Source organism: Micropterus dolomieu, linkage group LG04 (genome assembly GCF_021292245.1).
Source record: "Micropterus dolomieu isolate WLL.071019.BEF.003 ecotype Adirondacks linkage group LG04, ASM2129224v1, whole genome shotgun sequence".
NCBI classification, from domain to species: domain Eukaryota; kingdom Metazoa; phylum Chordata; class Actinopteri; order Centrarchiformes; family Centrarchidae; genus Micropterus; species Micropterus dolomieu.
Genome location: NC_060153.1, coordinates 13,222,984 through 13,235,172, shown reverse-complemented (window position 1 = coordinate 13,235,172; position 12,189 = coordinate 13,222,984). Strand labels below are relative to the sequence as shown.

At 38.8% G+C, this 12,189-nt stretch overlaps 1 protein-coding gene across 6 annotated transcripts in view; it reads right to left on the bottom strand.

Annotated features, from left to right (window-relative positions):
- The window catches only part of pds5a (PDS5 cohesin associated factor A), a 38,779-nt gene extending 26,594 nt beyond the window's left edge, over positions 1-12,185 (bottom strand). For 3 of the 6 annotated variants that reach the window (XM_046047973.1, XM_046047968.1, XM_046047972.1), the window contains exons 1-2: positions 12,135-12,185; positions 9,430-9,582 (exon numbers count right to left, since the gene is read on the bottom strand). In XM_046047973.1, coding sequence (XP_045903929.1) covers positions 9,430-9,582; positions 12,135-12,170 — 189 coding nt within the window. In that variant the 5' untranslated portion in view covers positions 12,171-12,185. Of the gene's footprint in view, positions 1-9,429; positions 9,583-9,704; positions 9,927-10,291; positions 10,441-10,516; positions 10,640-12,134 lie in introns of those variants that run through there. The other 3 variants (XM_046047969.1, XM_046047970.1, XM_046047971.1) reach the window with 3 other exon arrangements.
- Positions 12,186-12,189: the final 4 nt, after the last annotated feature.

The following is a 12,189-nucleotide window of genomic DNA, read 5'->3' as shown; positions in this document are numbered from 1 at the left end:
GGGGGGGGGGGGGGGGGGGGGGGGGGGATGGGCCAACAGCTCCAGCAGAGTGTGTGCACACAGCTACAGAGAAAGGAGTGTGTGGGCCTGTCGAGCTGTAGAGTATGTGCGAGTCTCTGCACCCACAATTTATTGTAGTTTGGGCATAATTTTAGCTCAGTCTGAAAATATATTTGACCTGTTTTCAAAAGGCTGTTGAGACTCCACAAGAGTTGTGCTGCTTCTGCTAAAATGTTTAACTGAACGTAAGCCACAATATTAACACTATAATTCATGTAAGCAGCTCTGATAACATCTAATAAACCATAAACAGACAACTCTTTCCTTCCCCAGGGTGGAGCCAAAAATGTCACTTTTTACCCTTCCTCCTTCATGACATTCAGGTTAGCCAGGGTTTGAACCCTTGGCCCACAAACAGACAATAGCACTGCATGAAAAGAAACCCAGGCCTCCCCAATCATTTCAGCGTGACAAGGACAGTGGAGTACTGGGCTCCAGCAAAAACAACACCGTATAGTCCGGCAAAAAAAAAGTAGAGCCTGGCTCAAAAAAACACACAATGTCAAGTCATCTGGCAACTCGTTCACCAACCACAAATGTGCAAGCAAGCACACTTTCACACATCCTGGTACATTACTCCGGAAAATAAATAGGGCAATTCTTTTTGTTTTGGTGTCCGATAAACCTTCAAACTCACTGATCTGTTACTCAAACTGCAGGGTTCCCACTCTTCCGTAGAGATCATTTTCAGTGATGATCCAGCTGGTATGACAGACAGGGATTGGCCATACACTAATGTGTTCCTCTCTCTTAAAAGATGTGGCTAGAGGTATTATAGAAACTTCAGTATACAGGAATTACCATTTGATGTTTTAATGTCACTATTTTACCATCCCCTCTTAATGCTGTTTTTTTTTTTTTTTTTTTTAATTCCTTGCCTTGATTTAATTTCGTCATGGTGTCATGTATTTTGGAAAGCCCTTTGTGCTCTATAGTTGACACGTGCTATGCAAAGAAAATTTATTATCATCATTACTATTCATTTATAACCCTTATACATTTTTCTTATGAATTATATTAACCACTGCTGCCTGAACACCACTAACACAAACAGCAGCCTACAATTTTGCCTAGTGACAAATTTAAGCCTGAAATACCTAAATGTATGACTCAAAGTTGGTGAGTTTGCCAGGATTGTGAACTGTCAGACTCTTTTCAGTTGATCCCACCAAACTTAGCCCCTTTACTAGAAATAATATTTAGTGGAGGCTTTAATGAAGGTAGTCACAGCCACTTCGAGCCACCTCTACAAAAGTTAAACATGTCATGTTATGGTCCATTTTATCTTAACAATGAAGCACTGCATTTGAAGAGACAATGCAGCAAAGTAAAAAAGTACTCTTAGCCAGTATCTAGTGTTTGATTCACATACAGCTGGGCTCTCTTTCATTGGTTTGACCACAGCTTCTAATTATTATCCAGCTCTCTCAACACACCACCGCTGCAGTCGATATTGACTACCATCTATATACAGTGTATAAGCCTCGAAACCCCAGCTCTAACATTAACTTAGCTCTCCTCGTTAGCTAGGCTCCTTACATGCTTGCGAATAACTTTTTAAGCTGGTTCTCCGACATTGACAGCGTTGTGTTGGACTGATTTGTGCAGCCGTGTTCATGAGGGAGAGGGAGAGAGAGTGAGAGGATGTGCTGCGCAAATATGCGCTGCCTGCAGCTCTGCAATCAAATACAATTTTAAATAGGCCTAGCAAAGAAAATAATCAAAAATCAATATGTTGCGGTCAGCGCTGATATTGTGGCGGGCCACCACAAATAAATGATCGTATGATAAACACTGCATTATTAGGAGTTTTACCACATTAGTTGTAATGTCATCCAACCTGCAAGTGCTACCATAAACTACAATTTGAAAATGAATATGATCATGGACATAACTTCAGATGGCAATGTTATCTGCTTTGGGGAGCTCCTCTGACTGTAGTAGTAGTTCATTCTCAGCCAAAGTTATTTCAACAAATAGGAGAATGTTGAAATAACTTTAAAGACATTTTACTTTTTCAATGACTGGATGATTGGTCAACGTTTTCCAGGTCGCATGGGAACCCTGAAACTGGCCTTCCTGGATTGTACGTCATCATCTAACTGTTACCCGAAGCAACATACCCCACTAACACAGACCTCTTCTTTTCTTTTTTTAAACAGGGCGCTGTTTCAGGTCTAAACACCCTGTTTAGTTAAAATCAACACAAGATCTATATAACATATGTAAATTGAAAATACAATGAGACTAACACAATATAAAAACAACTAGATTGTGTGTAAAAGGAAGCATCTTTCTTAGTCTAAGTATTGCCATTTGGCTATCTTGATTTAAATGATATGATTGATACCACTCTCATGTCTGTATAGTAAAATACGGAGCTACCGCCAGCAGCTGGTTAGCTAAGCTTAGCGCAAAGACTGGAGGTAAACAGCTAGCGTGGCTTTGTCCAAAGGTTACAAAATACTCCTCTAAAGTTCATTAATTACGCATCATGCTTCTTTAATCTACGCATATAAAACAGGGCAGCTGTTTCACAGGGATTTCATGGGAGACTACTTCATTGTCAGTTCCTGGAGTCTCTGCTGGTTGCAACCTCACTGTGACAACAAGACTCCAAAAGGCTTCTGGCTGTTGCTTCATATTTACCACACAGACGTAACACGTGGTATCATTTTCTTATCCAACGCTCAACAAGACCGAGGCTATAAGTGTTGAACTGGTCCTTTAGCTGAAGGAACAGTTTCTGCCTCTGATGTGGTTTGAAAAAGTCATCTCTACAAAACACAGTCAGATGAAGCAGATGTATTATCAAATAGGGGTGCGATGGATAAGACACATGCCTTTGGTGTGAGAGACCCGGGTTCAATCCCCCACTGTGACCCATCCACCCATATGTCCCTGAGCAAGACACTTAACCCGTAGTTCCTCCAGAGGCGTGCGACCTCTGACATGTATAGCAATTATCAGTGGCTTTGGATAAAAGCGTCAGTTAAATGAATAAATGTAAATGCCAAGAGTACATGACCAGTCTGTGCTGGTAAAAAAAAAAATACTTTGCCAGTGGGTAGGCTCAGTTAACTATAAACTACAAACACCATTATTTTACCAGCAATATGAGCTATGATAATGTGGTACAATGTTTACAGTTTATATCGGAGTTAATGCCTTATTTGCATTTAGGGAGGGAATGACAGTTACTCGCTATACACTACTAACATGATCCCACAACAACTATTTAACAACCATACAGGCAATTGTACAAAACCCAATACTGTATATATGACATCATGATAGTTCTCCAAAGAGCATTAATGTCTATTTTTATTCACTGCATTATTAAGTGCTTTCATTATTGAAAAACTTGAGATAAATTATTGTTAAAAACTGCAAGCACACAGCTAATGTTCAGCTGCACAATCATCAGTGTTTACATATACGGGTGTGAATCTTCAATTCTGATTCTTGGTGTCAGGATTCAGAATATTATTCTCCACAGAGTTATTTTCTTCACTTGACCAGAGTTGGTTGAAGTTTTGTAAAGTCCTGCAGTGTGTGTTGGTTAGCCAACTTGTTTGCTAATGCTGGGAGTTCTCATTTTTTAATGATGTACAAACAAATGTTTTTAGCATTAGAGGAAGACAATCAAGATTCTTATGTGAATCAATCCCCCCCTTCTCCCTGTATTTCTCTACAATAAAAGAGTAGGTGGGCCTATCCACTCATCTCCACTACCAACAAACTTTTCATTATTAATAATCATGCAATTGGCAGGTTTTGATTTCGGTTGACTTTCCTCTTCCTACAGGGATATGGCCCTAAATATCCAGATATTTCAGGGTGTTTCTGCGATAATGAGATACTAGGGGTGTGACGAGACACTTAGCTCACAAGACGAGAAGCGAGACGAGATTTTAGCAATACTTTTAAGAAATCTTCAATGCTGAACTATATGAAGATTTTGAGCATTAAACACTTAATTTCCTGCATTCGGGTGAATTTTATCTGCACCAATTTATGGTGGAAATCTGTTTTCATTTATGTAAAGGGAAATACAAAATTCACATAGCATGTGACAATTCATTCACATTTATTTCCGTGGGCGCAGCCTGCTGTCGACCCTGTGCTCACCGTTTGTTTGTCTGTGTTTTTAAACACACACGTTCTTTATTTAAAATAGCATTTTGTTATGGAATTTTGTGTCATGAAAATCGCTTTGCTATGGATACTACTTTGCCTATCAGCATTTGGAACTGGGGATTGTTTATCAGGCCGTCAAGACTACCTCATTTACACCCGTGAGCACATGCTCTCCCTACAAGCAATCGGAGTAGCTCCACCAACTCTTCCTGTCGATTGCATGGAAATCCGACGGCCTGCTGAATGGCCAGAAGGGAAGAAGAAAGCAAAGAAAAAGCAAGGCTCAAGGGGAGTTGTGAGGCACCGACTTTGGAGACGCAGCAATGGATTCCCATTGCCTGTCATGACTCTGACCAATGTTCGGTCGGTAAGCAACAAACTTGCTTACCATTCTACCTCCCGCGAGAGTTTGGTCGAATTACTATTATTCTCGTGTATGTGCCTGGACCAAATGATGCAGCAGCGGGGGAAAAAATAACAGAGTTATAATGATGCACTCACCCGCTCTGCTGATCAGCCTGTCTTTGTCCTTGGGGACTTTAACTCATGTAACTTGTCTACACATCTGCCCACTGTTCATCAATATGTTGACTGTCCTACACGGTTAAATCGGACCCTTGACCGCCGCTACGGAAACATCTCTGAGGCATATAAAGCAGTGTGTAGACCACCCATAGGGAAATCCAATCATGATATAATTCATCTCCTGCCTAAATATATAGCTATGCTCATAAGGACGAAACCAGTTATCAAGCAGATAGAGATGTGGTCTGAAACAAACAAAGATCAACTCAGAGACTGTTTTGACAACACAAATTGGGACATCTTCTTTGAATCATGTCAGGATGGGAACAAACTCACAGACACTATAAGATCATATATTAAGTTCTGTGAGGAATTTTCCCAAATAATAAATATAAAACCTGCCTTAATGAAAGAAAGACTGCCTTTTGTTCAGGCAACATGGAACTAGCGCAGGAAAAAAGGAAACAACTAAGGGGGAATCTTAATGGGAAAAAGTTGCAATAAGGGTGACAGTACTGTAGTTTGCAGTCAAAGTCTTGTAGATGAAATGAATATGTTCTTCTGCAGGTTTGTTGCTGTGAATGATAAGGGTGAGTGTGATGACATCTGTAAAAATCTTCCTATAGGCTCACCAATATTTATTACAGAAGATGCTGTTGTCAAAAGCCTTAATAAAATAAAACCGAATAAGGCCACTGGCCCAGATGGCCTGAAAGCCCGCTTACTTAAAGATTGCGCCCCACAATTAAAAGGTGTCTTTTCAAGGGGACTGACGACGCCGTGCTGGTCCTTTTAGACTCTATTTCAAAACAGCTTGCACTCCAAAAAGGGCAAGCTATTCATAAACTTTAGTGCAGCATTTAATTATATGAAGCTACATATTCTCCTGCAAAGACTAGCCAATATTAAGATAAATAAGGTCTTGGTTCTCTGGATCAGAGACTTTCTTTCCTGTCGCCCTCAGAGGGTATGTGTAAATGGCTTTTTGTCAGGAGTGCATACTATCAGTACAGGCTGCCCACAAGGCAGCGTTCTTTCCCCTGTGCTTTTTTCTCTATTCACAAATGAATTTTCCATAAATAACAGTACCGTTAAGTTGATAAAATTCTGACTCTTCTGGTGAGGCCTCTTATTTAGCACATGTAAAGGCCCTTGAAGCATGGTGCAAAGATAGCGAGCTAGAAATCAATGTGGTAAAGACAAACGAGCTAATCTTTTGCAATAAAGAAGACATAACAACAGAGCCAGTTGTACTTAATGGTCAAGTAGTTGAAACTGTGGGAACTATATAGTATAAGTATTTAGGCACGGTTCTTGACAACCATTTGAGTTTTATAGATAAAACAGATTATGTTTTTAAGAAATGTTCACAACGACTTAATCTCCTCAGAAGGCGTTAGTGCTCAGATTACTGAACTAGTATACATCACACACATTGAAAGTGTTTTAACCTTTCTTCTCTCTGCTTGGTTTGGTCATTTAAATTGCAAGCTTAAGAACAAGATTAACAGGATAGTGTTAATGGCTATTAAAATAGTAGGCAATCCTCAAAAACATCTGACCCAAATGTATACTGACAGAATGAGAAAGAAGGCTGGGAAAAAATCACTACAGACAGCACTCACCCTCTTTCTAGCCAGTTTGAGCTTCTGAAGTCTGGGGAGGCGCTTCAGGGTGCCCCTTGCAAAAAGTACTTTTAGGAAATCTTTTGTCCCAAATGCTATTGGTATCCTGAATCAAACCAAGTAACTATAGCAAATGAATTATCCTGATGTATTTAAAGTACATTTATTTTTATGATATTTTATATGGTTTTTTTTTTGTTTTTTTTATTTCCTTTACTCTGCTTGTTGTTGTTTGAATGTTCATTTGTATTGTATGTCTTGGTGAGCCAAAGAAAAATTTTCATCTCGGTGGACGATAAAGATTTATTCATTCATTCATTCATTCATTCAAAATCTAAACCTGTAACAGAGTGTTATACTGTGCATCTCTCAGGCATTCTGTATTGCTTTAAGCTATGTTTCTCCTGTCGATCAACTTTTCTGATTTAATGTCATCCCTGCTGAGTCAGCACACATGCAGCCAGGATTTAGTCTTCCCTCCTCTTTTGTTTCTTTGTTATGGAAAGAGACCTCTTTAAATTGCACGTGGCACCTTTTCACTTCAATGATACATTAATTAATTTTAACCCATTATTATTTAGTTAAATATAAACTCCTGTACGTTCATAGCTCCTGTCTCAGCAGGAAAACCTCAGAAAACCAGCTCTGCCTTAGTATGACATCAAGACATAATTTTGGCATTATCGCAAAATTAAATTTTTAAAATCATATTAAAAAGTATACCGATACCATGAACGACATATGGCACTCCTCAAGTGGCCATGAGGTTGCTATTTATCTTTCAATTCAATATGTATATGCTACAACATGTCTTTGGTAGTCTGTATTTGCTTTCAAATATAGTCAACAAAAATGATTCTCTGCATCAAGCTTAGCTTACGACATCAATATATCCAGTAGATATTTTACCCAAAAACAGATTTAAATTCAGTGAGTTGAATTGTGATTTATCATAGCATCCGTTTTATATTTATTCTTTAATGCCTAGCTAACACAGACTCAGCTCGTTAACTAATCCTACACATTCCAAGGCACACAAAGTGATGATAACTATGAGTGAAAGGAAATTTAAAAAATGGAGTAAGTGGACTGGCGAGTAATGAAAGCCAAGCAAAAATCTTGAAGTTTTATTTTTTTTTCCAACGAGTCCCAAACAAAACAACAGTTCCATATAACAACTCCTACTAAAAACTCGATGAAGGCAGTCCAGGCAGAAGGGCAACACAATGCAGGCAAGTGTGAGACGCTTAATATAAGGACTAACGTCAGCCTACAAATATACTGCTTATAAAGTTGTCTTTTTTATTTAGCTCAGACAAATATTCTGCTAAAATATTTATGTAACATTCACATAAAGAAAGACTTACTTGCGTCTCGTCTTGCATACTGACATGAGAATTTATTTGAATGGAGAGACAAAATGAAAACTGTAACCAGTCTGCTGCTATATGGACTCCCTCAGAACTGAAACCCTACAATGTCACATGCGCACTGAGGTTTTAACCTAAAACAGGCATTAGACCAAACTATACTTACTCATGATAGTGGCTGACTGTCGAGAAAAATAACTGAATAGTTGGGACATCAACTATATAAAATAAGCGGTCAACGGGTTAATTGGCCTGCTGGCAGTACAACGCAAATCTTGAACATCTTCCACCAACCGATCAGCTACATTACTGCACATACAATTGGTGTCAGCCTCTCTCACTCTCAGCAGTATACAGCCTAAGTTAAAACGATCTGTAAACATCCATCTTGCACAGTCAACAACCTGCCATTCAGCACATTTGTCCAGGTTGCCAAGGCCAAGGGTTGTGTACTTTATGGTCACAATGGTACCCTATAAACAATTCTAGGATGTCAGGAAACCATTTCAGTATTAGTGTAGTAGACAAAATAATGTGATTAAAAAGAGTCCCAGGATCCCTGTAAACACAAGAAGCCAACTGTGAAGCTGTTGTGGGTTTGAAGTGTGGGGGAAGGAGAGGGAGGATATCACGATGCAGTGTGAGGGGGTTTAATACCCATGTTTTAAGCAGCTAAAATCAATATTTTCATGATAAAAATAACAACACACAATGTGAAAATGTTGGGAACAAGTAAAAGGTCGTAGTGATAAACCTCCTGAGAACTATCACCTGAATCTGCAGCTCCCCTCAGCTTTATAGCGAGTTTCAGATAATTGTTTAGCAGTCCAGTCCACAACTTTACTGTTTTGGTTCACTCTCATTGCGTCATTTTCAGCCACAACAGGCAGCTATTTTCAGTGAAAAAGCTCTAAAAACACGCTGTACACTCCCTGGTCAGCACCAAATAGCAGACAGACAAGGTTAGCGACTAGCTGGTGAACACTGTGGACCATTCAGCAGCTAAAGAGTTGGTAGAGACCAAAAACAGAGCTAAAAGAGAGTGAAACATTGGACAGCAGAAACATGAATCCAAATGAATGATAATGTTGCTCCGCAACTGTTGAATGTAACTAAGCAACTGTTTGCTACCTAGCCAGTTACTGCAGGTTTAAAGAAGGGGTGGGTAACTGAAATCAATACCACAATATTTATGCAAATTTATATTTATGTGTGTGTGCATCAGTACGTTTCCTTGAACAAGGACAAAATGTTTATATGTCAGTGCAACATTTCTTGGCATGAGTCACTGTTTTGTTCCCTTGCAGTAAAAATAGCTTCAGTGTGTTTGCTTTTCTTGTGTTGACATTTTGGGATCCCATTTTCCAGCCTTCAGGGGATATGGTGAAATGTTGAAAAAGTTGCATACTTCAATACTTCTGAACAACAGTACATCCTGTGTCATGTTACACTCAAATTCAACTGCATCATAATACCCTGGTAGTGATGACATGCTTAAGAGTGTTGTTTACATACTAAGAGATCTCAGCAAAAAGACAGAGGACTGGCAAAACACCCTGCCATAAGAGAAGAAGGGCCTCTTGTGACTTAATATCCAGTAGTTCACAAAGTTAGGAGGGGTTTGACATTGTGCCAGGGACTGGACACTGACAAATGGGGTTATGCTTGTATAAAACGTATCTAGACAGGAAGAAACCACATCAACATACCTTCAACCGTTTGACCACCTCATCGTTGCTGATTTTGTCCGTAATTTCCTTCACTCCAGGAGGATAAATGACCTTTCCTTCCCCCGCCGGTTTCTGCTGTTGCGGGAACTCCATGCTTGTTGATGTAGGATCCACACGGTCTTCTACTGGCCTCTATGGGTCAGAAAACAAAAGTTCAACACAACCATGCTACCGCACTTATCAAAACCTCGTTTTAAGCATCACTCTCATTTACCAACCATCTATTTTGCTCGCTAAAATTGATCACACCGTACCTGTATATTTAACGATCTTCTAAACCAGAATACTTTTCGGACAGAAAGCCAACATTAAACCAGATTTGTGCATATTATTAGCTTGCATGCTAAAACACCCCAGCTAAACATCAGCTCCATATTTAACGTGAATTTCTCATCAAACATCGCACAGCTACAGAAACAAGCTTACTGCTACTGCTATTCCGGTAACCTTACAGATATTTGAACCGCTAACTTGTTATAAAACCACTTTAAAAATAACACGAGAGCAGCCGGTGTATGTCTACTGTCATACAGGTTATCACTTTAGCTAGCTAGCTAGTTGCAGTGCAAACATCATTGGCTAGCGGCTAGCATTTTGCGGGAAGGAAGTAATATTAGCAGCGAGCTGCTAATAAACGTTAGCCGTGCTAGCTAACTGGTTAGCCTACTTTAGCCTAGGCCGCAAACTACTCAGGTACCCATCACATCTCCAGCTACAGACAATCACAGAGGAAGTGAAGTATCATATCATCTATGCCTAAAATCGCCATGCTCGTGGTCAGTTCCTGTGGTTTACAACAAATGCAACTACTTTGTGAAGTTTAAAAATGAAGCTAATTTACTTGTTACTGTCTTTTTTCAACTTCAACGCATCGCTCCGTACTGCCGCTAGTTTACAGGCGAAGAAGGGCTGCTACCGTCGCCCTGAGCCCTCCTCTCACACCACCAACTTGCCCCCACGGATGATTTTGAACACCCTAACAAATGCAAAATGAATCTATTTTCAAACACACAACTACGACCAAAACCGCAGGATATTTGTCAAGCGTCTCCTCGTTAGTATTTACCTCTCAAGTGGGCCGTTTTAATTCATTAGTCTGACACAGGTTGGGTTTAGTTTTCGGCACAAAGATCTCTGTCCGTTCAGTCAGCGCTGTCTGTGAAGGCTGGGTGCAGAGCGCCCCCCTCGGTCTCACAGCAGTACTGCAGCACCAAATACATGGCGGGAGTCAGACTCATTTCACTTTCTGTCCTTTTCCACCAGATGTGGGTTTATTTTTAAAATATCGGCCGTACTTGGCTTGTCAGCGTTTCTTTTGTTTGTTAATTAAATGTATTCACCGTGTTTGCCTATAAATTCACATACGAATAATATCTATTTTGTGATAAGCATGTAGAAAACTATTTGAAATATACTCCTACTACTAATAGGATATTCAATTCACTGGGGCTTTATAGGCATGGGATACAGATGTTTACATTGCTAAAGCAAATGTGAAATAGAAACACGTACATAAACAGAAGAATTATGCTATTTGAATATAAGTATATATGTAAAATAAGAAAAAATACCAATATGTATTATTATTATCATCATCATCATAATTGTAATAGTTATTGCCAGTGCAATATTTTAAAAGTCTAAAGTGATAGTCTGTTCTGTCAACACTTTTTGCTGCTACCAATACATTTATTGATATCGCCATTTCATCTTATCATCATTATTATTATGAATAAAGTGTTTCCGATTCTAATTATTATCATTTGTCGGACCTGGCAGTCAACTGCCAATTAACAATTGAGAAAATGATTGAACACTACCCATTTCAAGAATGCTGCAGGCCATCTGATTCTGTCTAAATAAGCGAATTTTCTCCAAGGAACCTGGTTAACTAGTATTTTATCGTTTCAGTACCATCTGACATGATATGATGTTCAGTTGGTTATGTGCATTTTTGATACTGACCTTTAATAGGGACCAAGTTCCTAAATCATATAAGGTACTCAATATACTCAATATCTCACAATCCCCAATTTGCAATTTCTAAGAAGTACACTGGTATGTTATCAATATATGTATATACAATATAATATACGAGAAAATGTGTTGTTGTTAAATAACAAAATTGTTCCTGCAACCAGTGTCAAAGTAGTTGGAATATGAATACAGCTTCCATTGAAATGTAGTTTAAAGTATACAAAGACCTAACCAAGTACAACCCCAGTACTGTACTTGAGTTTAATACTACTTTATACTTCTAATCCACTACATTTCAGAGAAAAATTGCAACAGTTTAAGCCACATGTATCTGAAAGGGCAAGTTGCTAGTTTTTTAAAATAGATTATAAATGCAATTTTATTAACTTATACAGCATCGAAATGCTGCTTATATGTGAATGTATCACTAATACTAATCCAGTATAATAAAATGACAATTTTACATTGACATATGATAAATATGAATGAAAGGACTGCATATATGAGTAGGGCTCCTTTCACTTTTAAATTAAAACCAATAATATTTCTGTACTTCTACATGAGTAACTTAGGAGTTTAAATGCAGGACTTGCATTTGTAACAGAGTATTTTTCATACATAGCTAGTTAAGTAAAAGCACCGACTAATCCACAGCGTTGCTCAGAAGGGCCTTTATGTGCCAGGGCCACCATTTATTTTGAAATTACCGTCTTAATTTCCGGTGTTGGCGGATTTGGTACCATTTACATTTCTTTCATGTGT